Source organism: Salmo salar, chromosome ssa15, assembly GCF_905237065.1.
Source record: "Salmo salar chromosome ssa15, Ssal_v3.1, whole genome shotgun sequence".
Classification (NCBI taxonomy): Eukaryota; Metazoa; Chordata; class Actinopteri; order Salmoniformes; family Salmonidae; genus Salmo; species Salmo salar.
In genome coordinates this window covers 38022788-38035866 of record NC_059456.1, presented here as the reverse complement: position 1 = coordinate 38035866, position 13079 = coordinate 38022788, and the positions used below count along the sequence as shown (strand labels likewise).

Below are 13079 nucleotides of genomic sequence, written 5' to 3'. Positions count from 1 at the left end.
AAGGCAACATCTTACTCTCTGTTAGAACCTAGTGTAGAGGTTCTAGAGCTGAGGTACTGTATAGCTGAGCTCCATCTCATCACAATGCTGAGAGCAATGGCAGCAAATGACAACAGTAATACTCTGACAGTAAAATCCCCTCAAGGAAGCCCTTGAGAGGTCACAAAGAGCAGCAGTGAAAACCAACTACTGGAGATGATGCACCAATGCACTTACTAAGCCTGGCCTACACTGCTACACAAATAACATGCTGCCATGTCTGTGGATCAGCTGTCAGAAGACTCTTAGTAATACTCATCCTCTGATGCTGTGCGCGTGTGTGTGAGAGTGACAGTATCTACCTGCGCTGCATCTACCTCAAACCTCTGGCTAGAAAATGTCTCCCTTTTGTTAACATGCAGGCCGATGTCCAGCAAGGCTGTGCAGTCATTACACAGCTCGTGCCTTCAGGCTGAAAGTGGAGCCAGGGCCCTTCCATAATACATAACCTCTGCCTTTGTTCCTGCACTGGCCTTGCCTTTCACAGCAGCCCACAACACAAAGCATCTAGGCACAAGGCAGGGGCAAATAAAGACCGGGCACCAGGGGCTTACTTGCTTTCTCGCTCTTCATCTCTTCCCGGCAGGACTGACGGGAGCGTAAAAGAAAAGTCGTCCCTGGCCATTATAGTCCGAGCTGGTTAGCGTGTTGTGTTTGACCAGACCCACTTTATATTCTGACCTTGTGTGTCTGTCTATCCGTCGTGCTCGTCTGTCAGAGTGAGTGGGTGTGCTGGGGCAGAGCCTATTAAAGTGTAACACACAAAGAAGAGCGATGGCAGGGGAGGGACCCTGGTTCAGAGGGCAAGGCAGTGGCTAGCCTACAACGGATGGGCTTTTCGTTTAATAAAATACTTTTTTAATCAATTTACAGGGCATGACATGAATGAAAAACTGGGGGAGCTCAGCAATAATTGAATTACCAATGCCTTGCTTGTCAATGTCAATTGGCTAGATAATCAAGACAAGTGTCATTCAGGGATCCCCACGACCTTGTCTTGAAAGCTGAACATTAAACTCTGCGACGTCTCCCCTGTTCCAGTGAATCTGTATTGAACAGAGGCATCAGGAGATGCAGTGGTTAGCTCCTGTCTTTCAGTATTCCAGTCATGGCTCCTCACTAATACCACAGTCAGGCGGGATGGAGGGCCAAATGGAAAACCAGACCACTCCATCCATGTTAAGATAATATTGCAAGGGGAGGAGCTGGAGAGGAGGGGGTTGTATCAATCTTTGATTTAGATTATTCTGTATTCAGGAGACAAAGTGAATATTAATGCCCAGTCCACCAGGGCTTTTGTAGGCTCCTTTATTGTTGGAATTGCTGGAGGGCAGTGAAGCCAAAGCCTTTCAATTAAAAGTTTGTTAACACTCTTTATGAAATCTTCTGATCACTTATGCTATTTTCTCTCTCTCCCTCCGTTAGAAAAGCATAAGGGTGGACAAGAATTTAGTGCTTCTTAACGAGAGGGTTCTCCAAGGGGAATAAATAATGAATCTGGTTCCCCAACATGGGCAAGATCTAAGAAGGCAGAGGAGACATCAAAGTAAAAGGACTGAAGGTGGGGGTTTTTACCTCAAGTTCTGCAGCGCCATCACCACCCCTCCTTAATCCATGCTAGTGTTGAACATTCCTTTCACACAGCAACTAGGCTTAATAACGGTAAAAGTGGAAAAGTTTGTCAACAACTTTTAATTTGATGAGTCATCACATTTCCTTGTGCTATAACCTTCCCTATAACCTTTGGTATTCAATTTATCGCAAAATTGCATTATACGGATATGGAATGGTTCAGTTGTTCACATACTAAAATTGCACAAATTGCAGTTTGACATTTCTCAAGTGGGGCATTCCTTTTATTGCCATAAAATAAACCATGACTTGAAAAAAATTAAGAAAGAAAATAACTTGCTAAGAAATCACAAATTGTTGAGGCATAACCAATGGGTTGGAACATGCTGACTTTACACTAGATTAGAGTTGCATTAGAGTTGATCAAATGTAATTGAGAGTGGTGCAAGACATAATGCAAATACAAATGATTGCATTCCAATAGACTGGGGCGTTGATTTACAGGGTTATTTGGGCATTATTGATAACTTTTGGTCCAGAAGCACAAGGGAGCACCATTGTCAATATCATCATTTCATAGGTATATAAATAATGGTGGATTGCAAAGTTTTTCTAATTAGTGTGACAATGTCAGAGACAGACTTTTCAAATAGTTTTAGACATCTTTCATTTCCGTGTGTGGGAGTTGTCTGGAGGGAAAACTGTATTATTGAATATTAGTGACAGTAAGAGACAGTGAATGGCAATGTGTTCTACCTGACAGACCCACAAAGTCTTAGCTCCTAAAGCACATTACCTTCAGACTGATGAGTCAGGTCTATATTGACTGATTAGAAGGTATCAGAGTTAAGTGCTCTCTCCTTCTCCCTACCCCACACAGTGGAATCAAGGTTACTTCATTCAGTCCACTTCTACAGACATATGCCACTCTAAACAGTGGTTTCTTCCAGGTGAGTACTTTAACTGTTCTGTCTGAAACAGAGCACTTCATCAAGGCCCAATTACCTGGAGTCACCTTGAGTGTCCCTGTATTCTCTCCATGCTGATTACAGTGGGGTCCGCCTAACTAATCAGATTGTAGATCTCCTGTCCTTGTGAATGTCAGTCGGTGACTTACTAGCAGAGTTTGGTAAGAGCGCTTTCAGCTTTGCTGGCCCATCATCTTGGACATTTTGCAGAAGGACCTGGAACTAAATCATTTTATTCCGATTGATACATTTTAAAATCACAGATCGGAGGGCTGCTGATCACAAATTGCACGTTTATAAACCTGCTCTTTTAAGCTCTTTGTTTTAACTTTCATTCATTGTTGTGATTTATGTTGTGTTGTGTCTCATATGGAACTGTATGAATGCTGCTTGGCCAGGGCTCACTTGAAAAAGAGATGTAAATCTCATTGTGACCTCCTTGGTAAAATAAATGATAAATAAATCAAAGTAAAAAGACAAGGGTGTTCTATGGTCCTACTAGCTAGCAGACAATGGGTGTTCTATGCATGATGGTTCTACTCACCACGTTGAAGTCCAGGTTCTTCTCCACCCACTCTGTGGCCATGTCAAAGTCCTCAAACATCTCCATGATGTACAGGGTATCCAGAGCATCCACGATGGTGGCTCCTTTTATGCTCCCTGGGAAGGCAAACAAAACAAAGCTTTTTGGACTCACATCATATTTTCCTCTCATAGCAACATATTGTATTGGTAGAACAACAGCACAGTCAGAGTCATGGTTCTGTGATTAAGACCAGAGGTAAAGCCTATAGGGAGGAGATCAGATCTGGCAGTGTGGTACCAGGACAATAACCTCTCCGTCAACGTCAGCAAGACAAAGGAGCTGGTCGTGGACTACAGGAAACAGAGGGTCTAGGGTCTGAAAAGGGTCTGAAGTGGAATGGGTCGAGAGATTCAAGTTCCTCGGTGTCCACATCACTAAGGATCTATCATGGTCCAAACACATCAATACATTTGTGAAGAGGGAACTAGAACGCCTCTTCCCCCTCAGGAGGCTGAACAGATTTTGCATGGGTCCTCTGATCCTCAAAAAGTTCTACAGCTGCACCATTGAGAGCATCTTGACTTGCTGCGTCACCTCTTGGTATGGCAACTGCTTGGCATCCGACCACAAGGTGCTGCAGAGGGTAGTGCGTACGGCCGAGTACATTACTGGGGACGTGCTCCCTGTCATCCAGGACTTTTATACCAGGAGGTGTCAGAGGAAGGCCCTAAAAATTATCCAAGACTCCAGCCACCCTAGTCATAGACAGTTCTCTCTGCTATCGCACGGCAAGCGGTACCAATACACCAAGTCTGGAACCAACAGGACTCTGAACAGATTCTACCCCCAAGCCATAAGACTGTTAAATAGTTAGTTAAATAGTTCACCAAATAGCTTCCCGACTATCTGCATTGACCCTTTTAGCACTAACGTTTTTGACTCATCACATACGCTGCTGCTACTGTTTACTATCCGTCACCTTATTCCTAGTTAAATGTACACATCTACCTCAATTACCTCGTTCCCTTGCACATGGAGTCGGTACTGGTAACCCTTGTATATAGCCAAGTTATCGTTACTCATCGTGTCTCTTATTACGCGTTTTACTTTCTATTATTTCTTTTTTTTCCTTTCGCTCTGTATAGTTGGAAAGGGCCGTAAGTAAGCATTTCACCTGTTGTTTACGAAGCACGTGACAAATAAAATGTTATTTGAAAGGTCCAGGGCAGCCGGGTGTTGGAACTGGAAGTGTACTGTTTTATTCAAAGAGCGGAACATATCTCCTGCTGCGCTGGAATATTGCTTCAGGCAACCTCTATTTATCTCTGTGCAAGATGTCAGGCATATGATCAAATACAAGTCTCACAGAGCACCTTTGGCTATTCTGTCAGGTTTTTACCTGGTCAAGGAGGATGTTTGTGGCAGAGAGAGTGGAAACAGAGCGAGAGGGTACATTAGCGAGGGTTTCTAAGTCTTTTCACAGTGGGCTGATGCTTTGTGAAGGCTCTTGGCCACCAGACCTTACTTCACTACCTAGGAGATTACATTATACCATCCTGACAGAGCACCGTGGTCATTCATCTGGTATTGTGCAGCTAAAAACTGCTTCTGCTTCATTAAGATTAAGAGAAACAAGCTAAATGAAATGACTGTGCTGTAAATACATGTAGCCTGTATGCAGTTTATTCTCCAGTGACGGTTCTGTTTTCCCACCTCACTTTATTGGGCTAAGTGGTGGTGGGAAACGGATTGTTATTCTATCCAAACGTGATGATGATCGCGTATTGCATGACAAGTTATATTGTTGCTGTGTTTGTTAGATCCATAAACCAATTCACACATCAAACAAATCTCTGAGGGTTAAAGCCTTGTATTCAGCTTTATGGCCGTGACCTAAGACACTAAGCCTATACTGACGCTGTCTGGTTAAGTCTGACCCTAGCCAACTAAAACTCAACTCCACAATGTATGTGACGTCAGAGCTCCAGTCCGCCCACTCTCATCGCCGATGTGAAGTAGTACATCTTGGAGTTAAAGTTTTACTTGGCTAATCAGACCCATACAACCTCCCACTGTTGGATCTCAGCTAAACAAGCTCCAATACGCACAATAACAGGTGTCAGAATCACTTCTAGTAACACAAGAGCAGCTAATGGAAGTGCAGATGTTGTGTGATGTGTTCGGGGGTAAACCTTTCATTCAACAGATGGTGACAGAGGAAACATTTATTAGTCACAATAAAAAGAGTGAGGACTGACAGCAGGAGGGCTTAGGTCCTTTTTATGCTTTAATTATCAAATCCTGCATGGCTTTAATTATCAAACCCTGCTCGGCTTGCCAAGCGCTTAGCACAGAACCCAGCCCCTGCCATCTAGGGCTGGGCTGTATACCGTATTTTACGATGTACAAGTACTGATACACAGACTGGTTTGGGTTTTGTTAAATGTGATACGCCGTTTGTAACGTCGATTTTTATAGATGACTTCGCTACTCGAATCATCTCTCTCCGCTCTCTCTATCGATGCGGCATTCTACACAGACCTAGCCCCACCCCGTCACTCAAGGATGCGTTCAGTCTCTGCATGGTCAATGCAGCACATGCAACAATGTTGATGGCAAGAATGCTGTTTTTACTTTGCTTAATATAAATCCACTAGCGTTTCATAATTACACTATTAGTTTGTGCTTCTTACAGCTGCAAACAGCAGGTTAGTCTTTTCGTAGCAAGTTGGGCCTAAATCTGGTTAGTCGCTAATGCTATTCGCTAGCTAGTTAATACATGTACTGAGTCAGAGCAAACTTAATTAGCTATACAGACTGATAATACCAGTAATGGTGTAAACCTAAATCTGCATGTTTTTTGTGCAACAATATCTTGTAAATCAAAAAGGAATATGCGAAGTAAGAATATGTTAGCTACATGAAGTTGTTAGCTACAATAAATATAGCCAAAGATAATAGGTTCCCCTAGGAAACAATTATCAACACTTTGGTTCCTACCGTGTCACAATAACTCCTCCCTGGTATTTTCATGTCAAACACTGTATAAACGTGCCCACTATTATATTCTAACTATAGAATTAGAATACTCATTCTATTTCCATGATTCCAACAGTTCACCCAAGTGTTTTGCTCTAAATCGCAAGTCAAATCAGAATTGCAAAATTTGGGTAGAAATAAGGCCTAGATTGTTTGTCCATATCGTGCAGCCCTACATGACAGTGTGGAAATTATCTCAAATGAGTGCAGGTAATGCAGAAATGAATGAAAATGCAGAAAATTATTTTTGGTTGAAGTTGAATTGAACAGTATAAAACAATCAGAATGGAGAAAGACCCACTGAAAGCACATACAGTTGAAGTCGGAAGTTTACATACACTTAGGTTGGAGTCATTAAAACGAATTTTTCAACCACTCCACAAATTTCTTGTTAACAAACTATAGTTTGGCAAGTCGTTTAGGACATCTACTTTGTGCATGACAAGTCATTTTCCAAAAATTGTTTACAGACAGATTATTTCACTTATAATTCACTGTATCACAATTCCAGCAGGTCAGAAGTTTACATACGCTAAGTTGACTGGGCCTTTAAACAGCTTGGAAAATTCCAGAAAATGATGTCATGGCTTTATAAGCTTCTAATAGGCTAATTGACATAATTTGAGTCAATTGGAGGTGTACCTGTGGATGTTTTTCAAGGCCTACCTTCAAACCCAGTGCCTCTTTGCTTGGCATAATTGGAAAAAAATCAAGACCTCAGAAAAATGTTTTGTAGACCTCCACAAGTCTGGTGCATCCTTGGAAGCAATTTCCAAACGCCTGAAGGTACCACGTTCATCTGTACAAACAATAGTATGCAAGTATAAACACCATGGGACCACGCAGCAGTCATACCGCTCAGAAAGGAGATGCAATCTGTCTCCTAGAGATGAACATACTTTGGTGCGAAAAGTGCAAATCAATCCCAGAACAACAGCAGGACCTTGTGAAGATGCTGGAGGAAACAGGTACAAAAGTATCTATATCCACAATAAAACGGGTCCTATACCGACATAACCTGAAAGGCCGCTCAGCAAGGAAGAAGCCACTGCTCAAAAACCGCCATAAAAAAGCCAGACTACGGTTTGCAACTGAGGACAAAGATCGTACTTGAGGACAAAGATCGTACTTTTTGAAGAAATGTCCTCTGGTCTGATGAAAGAAAAATAGAACTGTTTGGTCATAATGGCCATCGTTATGTTTGGAGGAAAAAGGGGGAGGCTTGCAAGCCGAAGAACACTATCCCAACCGTGAAGCACGGGGGTGGCAGCATCGTGTTGTGGGGGTCCTTTGCTGCAGGGGGGACTGGTGCACTTCACAAAATAGATGGCATCATCAGGCAGGAAAATTCTGTGGATATATTGAAGCAACATCTCAAGACATCAGTCAGGAAGTTAAAGCTTGGTCGCAAATGGGTCTTCCAAATGGACAATGACCCCAAGCATACTTCCAAAGCTGTGGCAAAATGGCTTAAGGACAACAAAGTCAAGGTATTGGAGTGGCCATCACAAAGCATTGACCTGAATTCTATAGAAAATGTGTGGGCAGAACTGAAAAAGCGTGTGCGAGCAAGGAGGCCTTCAAACCTGACTCAGTTACACCAGCTCTGCCAGGAGGAATGGGCCAAAATTCACCCAACTTATTGTGGGAAGCTTGTGGAAGGCTACCTGAAACGTTTGATCCAAGTTAAACAATTTAAAGCAATGCTACCAAATACTAATTGAGTGTATGTAAACTTCTGACTCACTGGGAATGTGATGAAAGAAATAAAAGCTGAAATAAATCATTCTCTCTACTATTATTCTGACATTTCACATTATTAAAATAAAGTGGTGATCCTAACTGACCTAAAACAGGGAATTTTTCCTCTGATTAAATGTCAGGAGTTGTGAAAAACTGAGTTTAAATGTATTTGGCTAAGGTGTATGTAAACTTCCAACTTCAACTGTATGTGTTGTGACCCTAGGGTCACGCACTACTCAAAAAGCAAACTTTGAACTTTTATTATTCAAAAACAAAATACTGTCAAATACAGTCATACCGTCCAATTTTATTTTTTAAACACCATATGATATGATATTTTGGCCATATCGCCCAGCCCTACTGCCAACTCTCTACACTCGTTTGGCGGCCCGATATCTCTTCTCTTTTACGCCACACGGAGAGGAGGATGAAAGGACAGGCACCAGTCAGGCAGGCAGACGAAGAGACGAATGCACAGCAAAGCTTTTAGTCCACAGCGTTATCTAAAATAAACTCAATAATGTGTCTATGGCACTTTCCCATTCACTTACACCTATACAGCTTTCTTCAATAGATAAAATACAATGCTGTGGTACTGAAGTTGTTTTTATTTATTATTTATTTTATTTACAGTAGATTGAACACCCCTGATGCTTAACAATAGAAAGCCTGGGCTCTGTGAGAGATGAAGGGGGTGACATTTCGTGCCTTCCATCTATTGTCTACCAGCCCGGCAGGCTTTGCTCCTGCAAAGCGTGCCTGCTTGCCCAATTATAAAACGCAGTGGAAAGGAGGAGTGGAGAGGGGTCATCCTCATCCCAATACTGGGACAAGCCTCCTGAACCGTACCGCAGAGAGCACGCTGTGTGAAAAGGTGTGTGTTTGCGTGAGTGTTCATGTGTGCGTTTGTATTTGCGTGCGATTGCCTGTGCATAAATGTACACAAGCCATGGAGTGACTTGAATACAAATCCACATTTCTCTGATCTCGAAGATTCCAATTAAAATGCATTTCTATGACACGGCGTGTAACCAGCCTTTATTGTTATGACAAAGAGATCTTGAGAGCTTGGTCAATTGTGAATGTAAAATGACAGATTTGAGGAAACGAAAAACATGAAGGATGTTTAAAAATAAGGATATGACCTGTATCAGTTCTTATATAGAATCCCAGTGTCTTAATGATAAGAACAATGGAGCAGAACTTTACCAAGTTCCCATTAAGACATCTTGAATTGACATGTGAAGGGGGACATCACTTTTCATTTCTCTGGGGAAAATCAATTAAGTCCGATGGCCGTCCCATGAACAGGCAAAATATATTTCCCCAGTTCAAAAGAGCCTGGTGATGGATGTGCGAGCAGCATTCACGGGACGGCAGCTCTTGTGTGTCAGAGCCTTCATTCATCACCTGCTCTCTCCCTTCATATCTCATACTTTAGAGGAGCAGAGACTCCTGCGCATTTTATCGACAGATGACACTTGCCAATAGAGTTCTCACATCGTTACCGGTGGAAAATGGTGGAAAACTGAATTTCACTGGGCTGAGAGCCTTTGAGGCTTGACAGACAACTATGCATTGTTCGGACAAAAACAACCTTCACGTAGAAGGTGACAATGTCACGCTGTAATTTCTCGGAGAAACAGAGAAGCGCAGCACATCGCCTCTCAAAACAAAGGTGTGCTCAGAATATCAAACCCATACAGACAGAGACACTACTCAGTGTGGTGAGGGAGGACATTATCTTACCACTTCATTGAGGCCCATTTTAGAAAACGAATGGTGCTGTTCCAATGAGACCAGCACTGACACCAGTGGGCCACCAGTGCTTTATGTTAATGTCAGCTCTAGTGTTATTGTGTTTCCATATTAAGACAATACTATGTCCAGAAATACAAGCTGCGAAAACAAGAGGCAAGACATAACAAATATTTGATTGTTTTGTTTACTCAGGCATGGGAGGTGGGAGGGTGGAATTGTAAGAAATCAGACTGTGGGTGGGTGTGTCTGAGAAAACGAATGGTAAACTGAGGCTACGTAACCTACCTACTATTATAGTGTTCAGTCCTGGGTCTGTGGCTGAAAGCCCAGGTGAGGACAGAGCAGATCATAACTCAGCCTGTTAGGATACACAGTGCTCCATAGTGCTCTTACGAAGGCCTGGTTGTGACAGGGGGTCTGACGCAGGGACATGCAGGTCCCCAGATCCCACCTCTGTGGGTGATGAATTCCCCCGCTCTGTTGCAGCCCATTCACCCCTCCCAGTCCCAGCATAATCTGCATCGGCCCAGTCACTGTGGGGACCACCACACACACACACACACACACACGGTGAAGCCCAGGGGAGGCCCAGGCTGAATTACACCATCCATTCCAATTACGGAGATGGAATACCTGATGCGTGCACGGAATGGCTTTGGAATGAAGGCATAATGGAGTCTCACCAACATAGTGTACCTTGGACAAATAGTGTGCAAACCCGTGTACATCAGTAATATGCTTGTAATCCTATGAGTATGTCACAACAAAAGGAATACAAAAAGGACAGCCTCTTTCCGTGAGAGGTGACAAACCTTACAATGCTAACACTGAAGTAACATTGAGTCGATCAAATGAGGAGAATATGCTGTTCTTGTAAAGATGCAGCAGTAAAGTAGTGGATAAAATTCAAGTGCCCTGGGAGAGGATGTTCAAGATTATTTATCAACAGAATGAAAAGGATCGACCTTAACGTTTGAAAATTGATCCCAGAAAAACAGATGAAAAAGGTGGTAAATCTTTGAGCCAGGTCTTTGCATGTGGTGATGCCTGGGCCAGCCAGATAGCCACAGGTCAGGTTTAGCTTGGATGAAACTTTAATGCTTAACACTGGTGCATTTTCTCTTTTTAAAAAGCTTGGTTAAGAAAAAGTTGTCTGAATGGATAAGGTGGTGTTTGAAGGTGGCCTCTGAGTAATATGGAGCCCTTCTCCACGGGGACAGCTAGGCCAATGTGACAGATGGTAGACGATTTCAGCTCGGAGGGCTAGCTGCCATAAACAGAGAACCTTCTGGAATTCACAACACTCAATAAGCAAGTCAACCTTCAAACCCATTTGGCAAGAAAATGTCATTGGCAATGTCACCATAGTGGCCCAGTTCAGTGTGTTTATTTTTTGTCAGATGCAGGCTGGCTTACGCCTGCAAGGATTTTCCGGGTCAATGTGCCTACAAGGCCTCACATTCACCCCCCAGTGAAAGCATTGTCATGCTGTCAAGCTCTTGTGTCATTTTCCATTTTAACACCATGTCACATTCTGTGATTGTGTTGAAGTGGGCCTTCAGAGAGAGAAAGGTGAGGAATTATAGATACCCATGAGGTTATGGCTGGCAATACGAGAGTGGCCTTATCCATCATTCACATAGCGATGTGCTGCAGTAAGGCTGTGTCACAGTCGGCCGTGACCGGGACACCAATGAGGCGGTGCACAATTGGCCCAGTGTCGTCCGGGTTAGGGGAGGGTTTGGATATCACAAAATTGGGGAGAAATGGGTTAAAAAAACATTGGCAATAGAATGCCAGTACTTAAGAGCTCAGTGACTTTAAACGCAGCACCGTCACAGGATACCAGCTTTCCAACAAGTCAGTTTGTCAAATGTCTTCCCTGCTAGAGTTGCCCCGGTCAACTGTAAGTGCTGTTATTGTGAAGTGGAAACATCTAGGACCAACAACTGCTCAGCTGCGAAGTGGTAGGCCACACAAACTCTCAGAACGGGACCGCAGGGTGCTGAAGCGTGTAGTGCATAAAAATCATCTGTCCTTGGTTGCAACACTAACGACTGAGTTCCAAAATGCCTCTGGAAGCAACGTCAGTACAAGCTGTTCGTTCGAGAGCTTCGTGAAATGGGTTTCCATGGCCGAGCAGTCGCACACAAGCCAAAGATCACCATGCGCAATGCCAAGCATCAGCTGGAGTGGTGTAAAGCTCACCGCCATTGGACTCTGGAGCAGTAGAAACATGTTCTCTGGAGTGATGAATCACCATCTGGCAGTCAAACGGACGAGTTTGGCGAATGCCAGAAGAACGCTACCTGCCTGAATGCATAGTGCCAAATGTGAAGTTTGGTGGAGGAGGAACAATGCCCCTGTGCACAGAGCCCTGGCCTCAACCCCATCGAACACCTTTGGGACGAATTGGAACACCAGTGCCCAACCTCATTAATGCTCTTACGGCTGAGTGGAAGCAAGTCCCCGCAGCAATGTTACAATATCTAGTGGAAAGCCTTCTCAGAAGAGTGGAGGCTGTTACAGCAGAGAAGGGGGGACCAACTCTATATTAATGCCCATGATTTTGGAATGAGATGTTTGACGAGCAGGTCTCCAGATACTTTTGACAATGTTGTATAGATGCATAATACACTATCAAGTCCAGCTTCAAATACCGACATCAATGTGAAAGTAACCGGAGCATAAAACAGTTGACTGCGAATGCAGACTATGCCAGATAAATCCTACACAAAAATAAAATAAAAGGCATACAAAAGCCAGGCTCTTCTCAAATTACATCAACAACATAGTTCAGGCAGTAGGAAGCTCTCTCATCCATTTATATGCAGATGATACAGTCTTATACTCAGCTGTTCACTCCACGGATTTTGTGTAAACGCTCTACAACAAAGCTTTCTTAGTGTCCAACAAGCTTTCTCTACCATTAACCTTGTTCTGAACGCCTCCAAAACAAAGGTCATGTGGTTTGGTAAGAAGAATGCCCCTCTTCCCACAGGTGTGATTACTACCTCTGAGGGTTTCGAGCTTGAGGTAGTCACCTCATACAAGTACTTGGGAGTATGACTAGACAGTGCACTGTCCTTCTCTTAACACATATCAAAGCTGCAGGCTAACGTTAACCCTGATTCAGATGCCCATTCTACCATGCTAGATTACAGAGACATAATTTAGATTGGCAGGTAAGGGTGCTCTCGAGCAGCTAGATGTTCTTTACCATTCGGCCATCAGATTTGCTACCAATGCTCCTTATAGGACACATCACTGCACTCTTTACTCCTCAGTAAATTGGTCATCTCTGTATATCTGTCGTAAGACCCACTGGTTGATGCTTATTTATAAAAAAACTCTCTTAGGCCTCACTCCCCCCCCTATCTGAGATAACTACTGCAGCCCTCATCCTCCAAATACAACAGTTATGTCAATCT

At 43.3% G+C, this 13079-nt stretch overlaps 1 protein-coding gene across 1 annotated transcript in view; it reads right to left on the bottom strand.

The window, feature by feature from the left end:
• The window catches only part of LOC106571376 (mannosyl-oligosaccharide 1,2-alpha-mannosidase IA), a 172356-nt gene that overhangs the window by 96738 nt on the left and 62539 nt on the right, over nucleotides 1-13079 (bottom strand). Inside the window, exon 3 of the mRNA XM_014144392.2 lies at nucleotides 3124-3239. Within this exon, the coding sequence (XP_013999867.1) occupies nucleotides 3124-3239 (116 nt within the window). The remainder of the gene's footprint in view (nucleotides 1-3123; nucleotides 3240-13079) is intronic.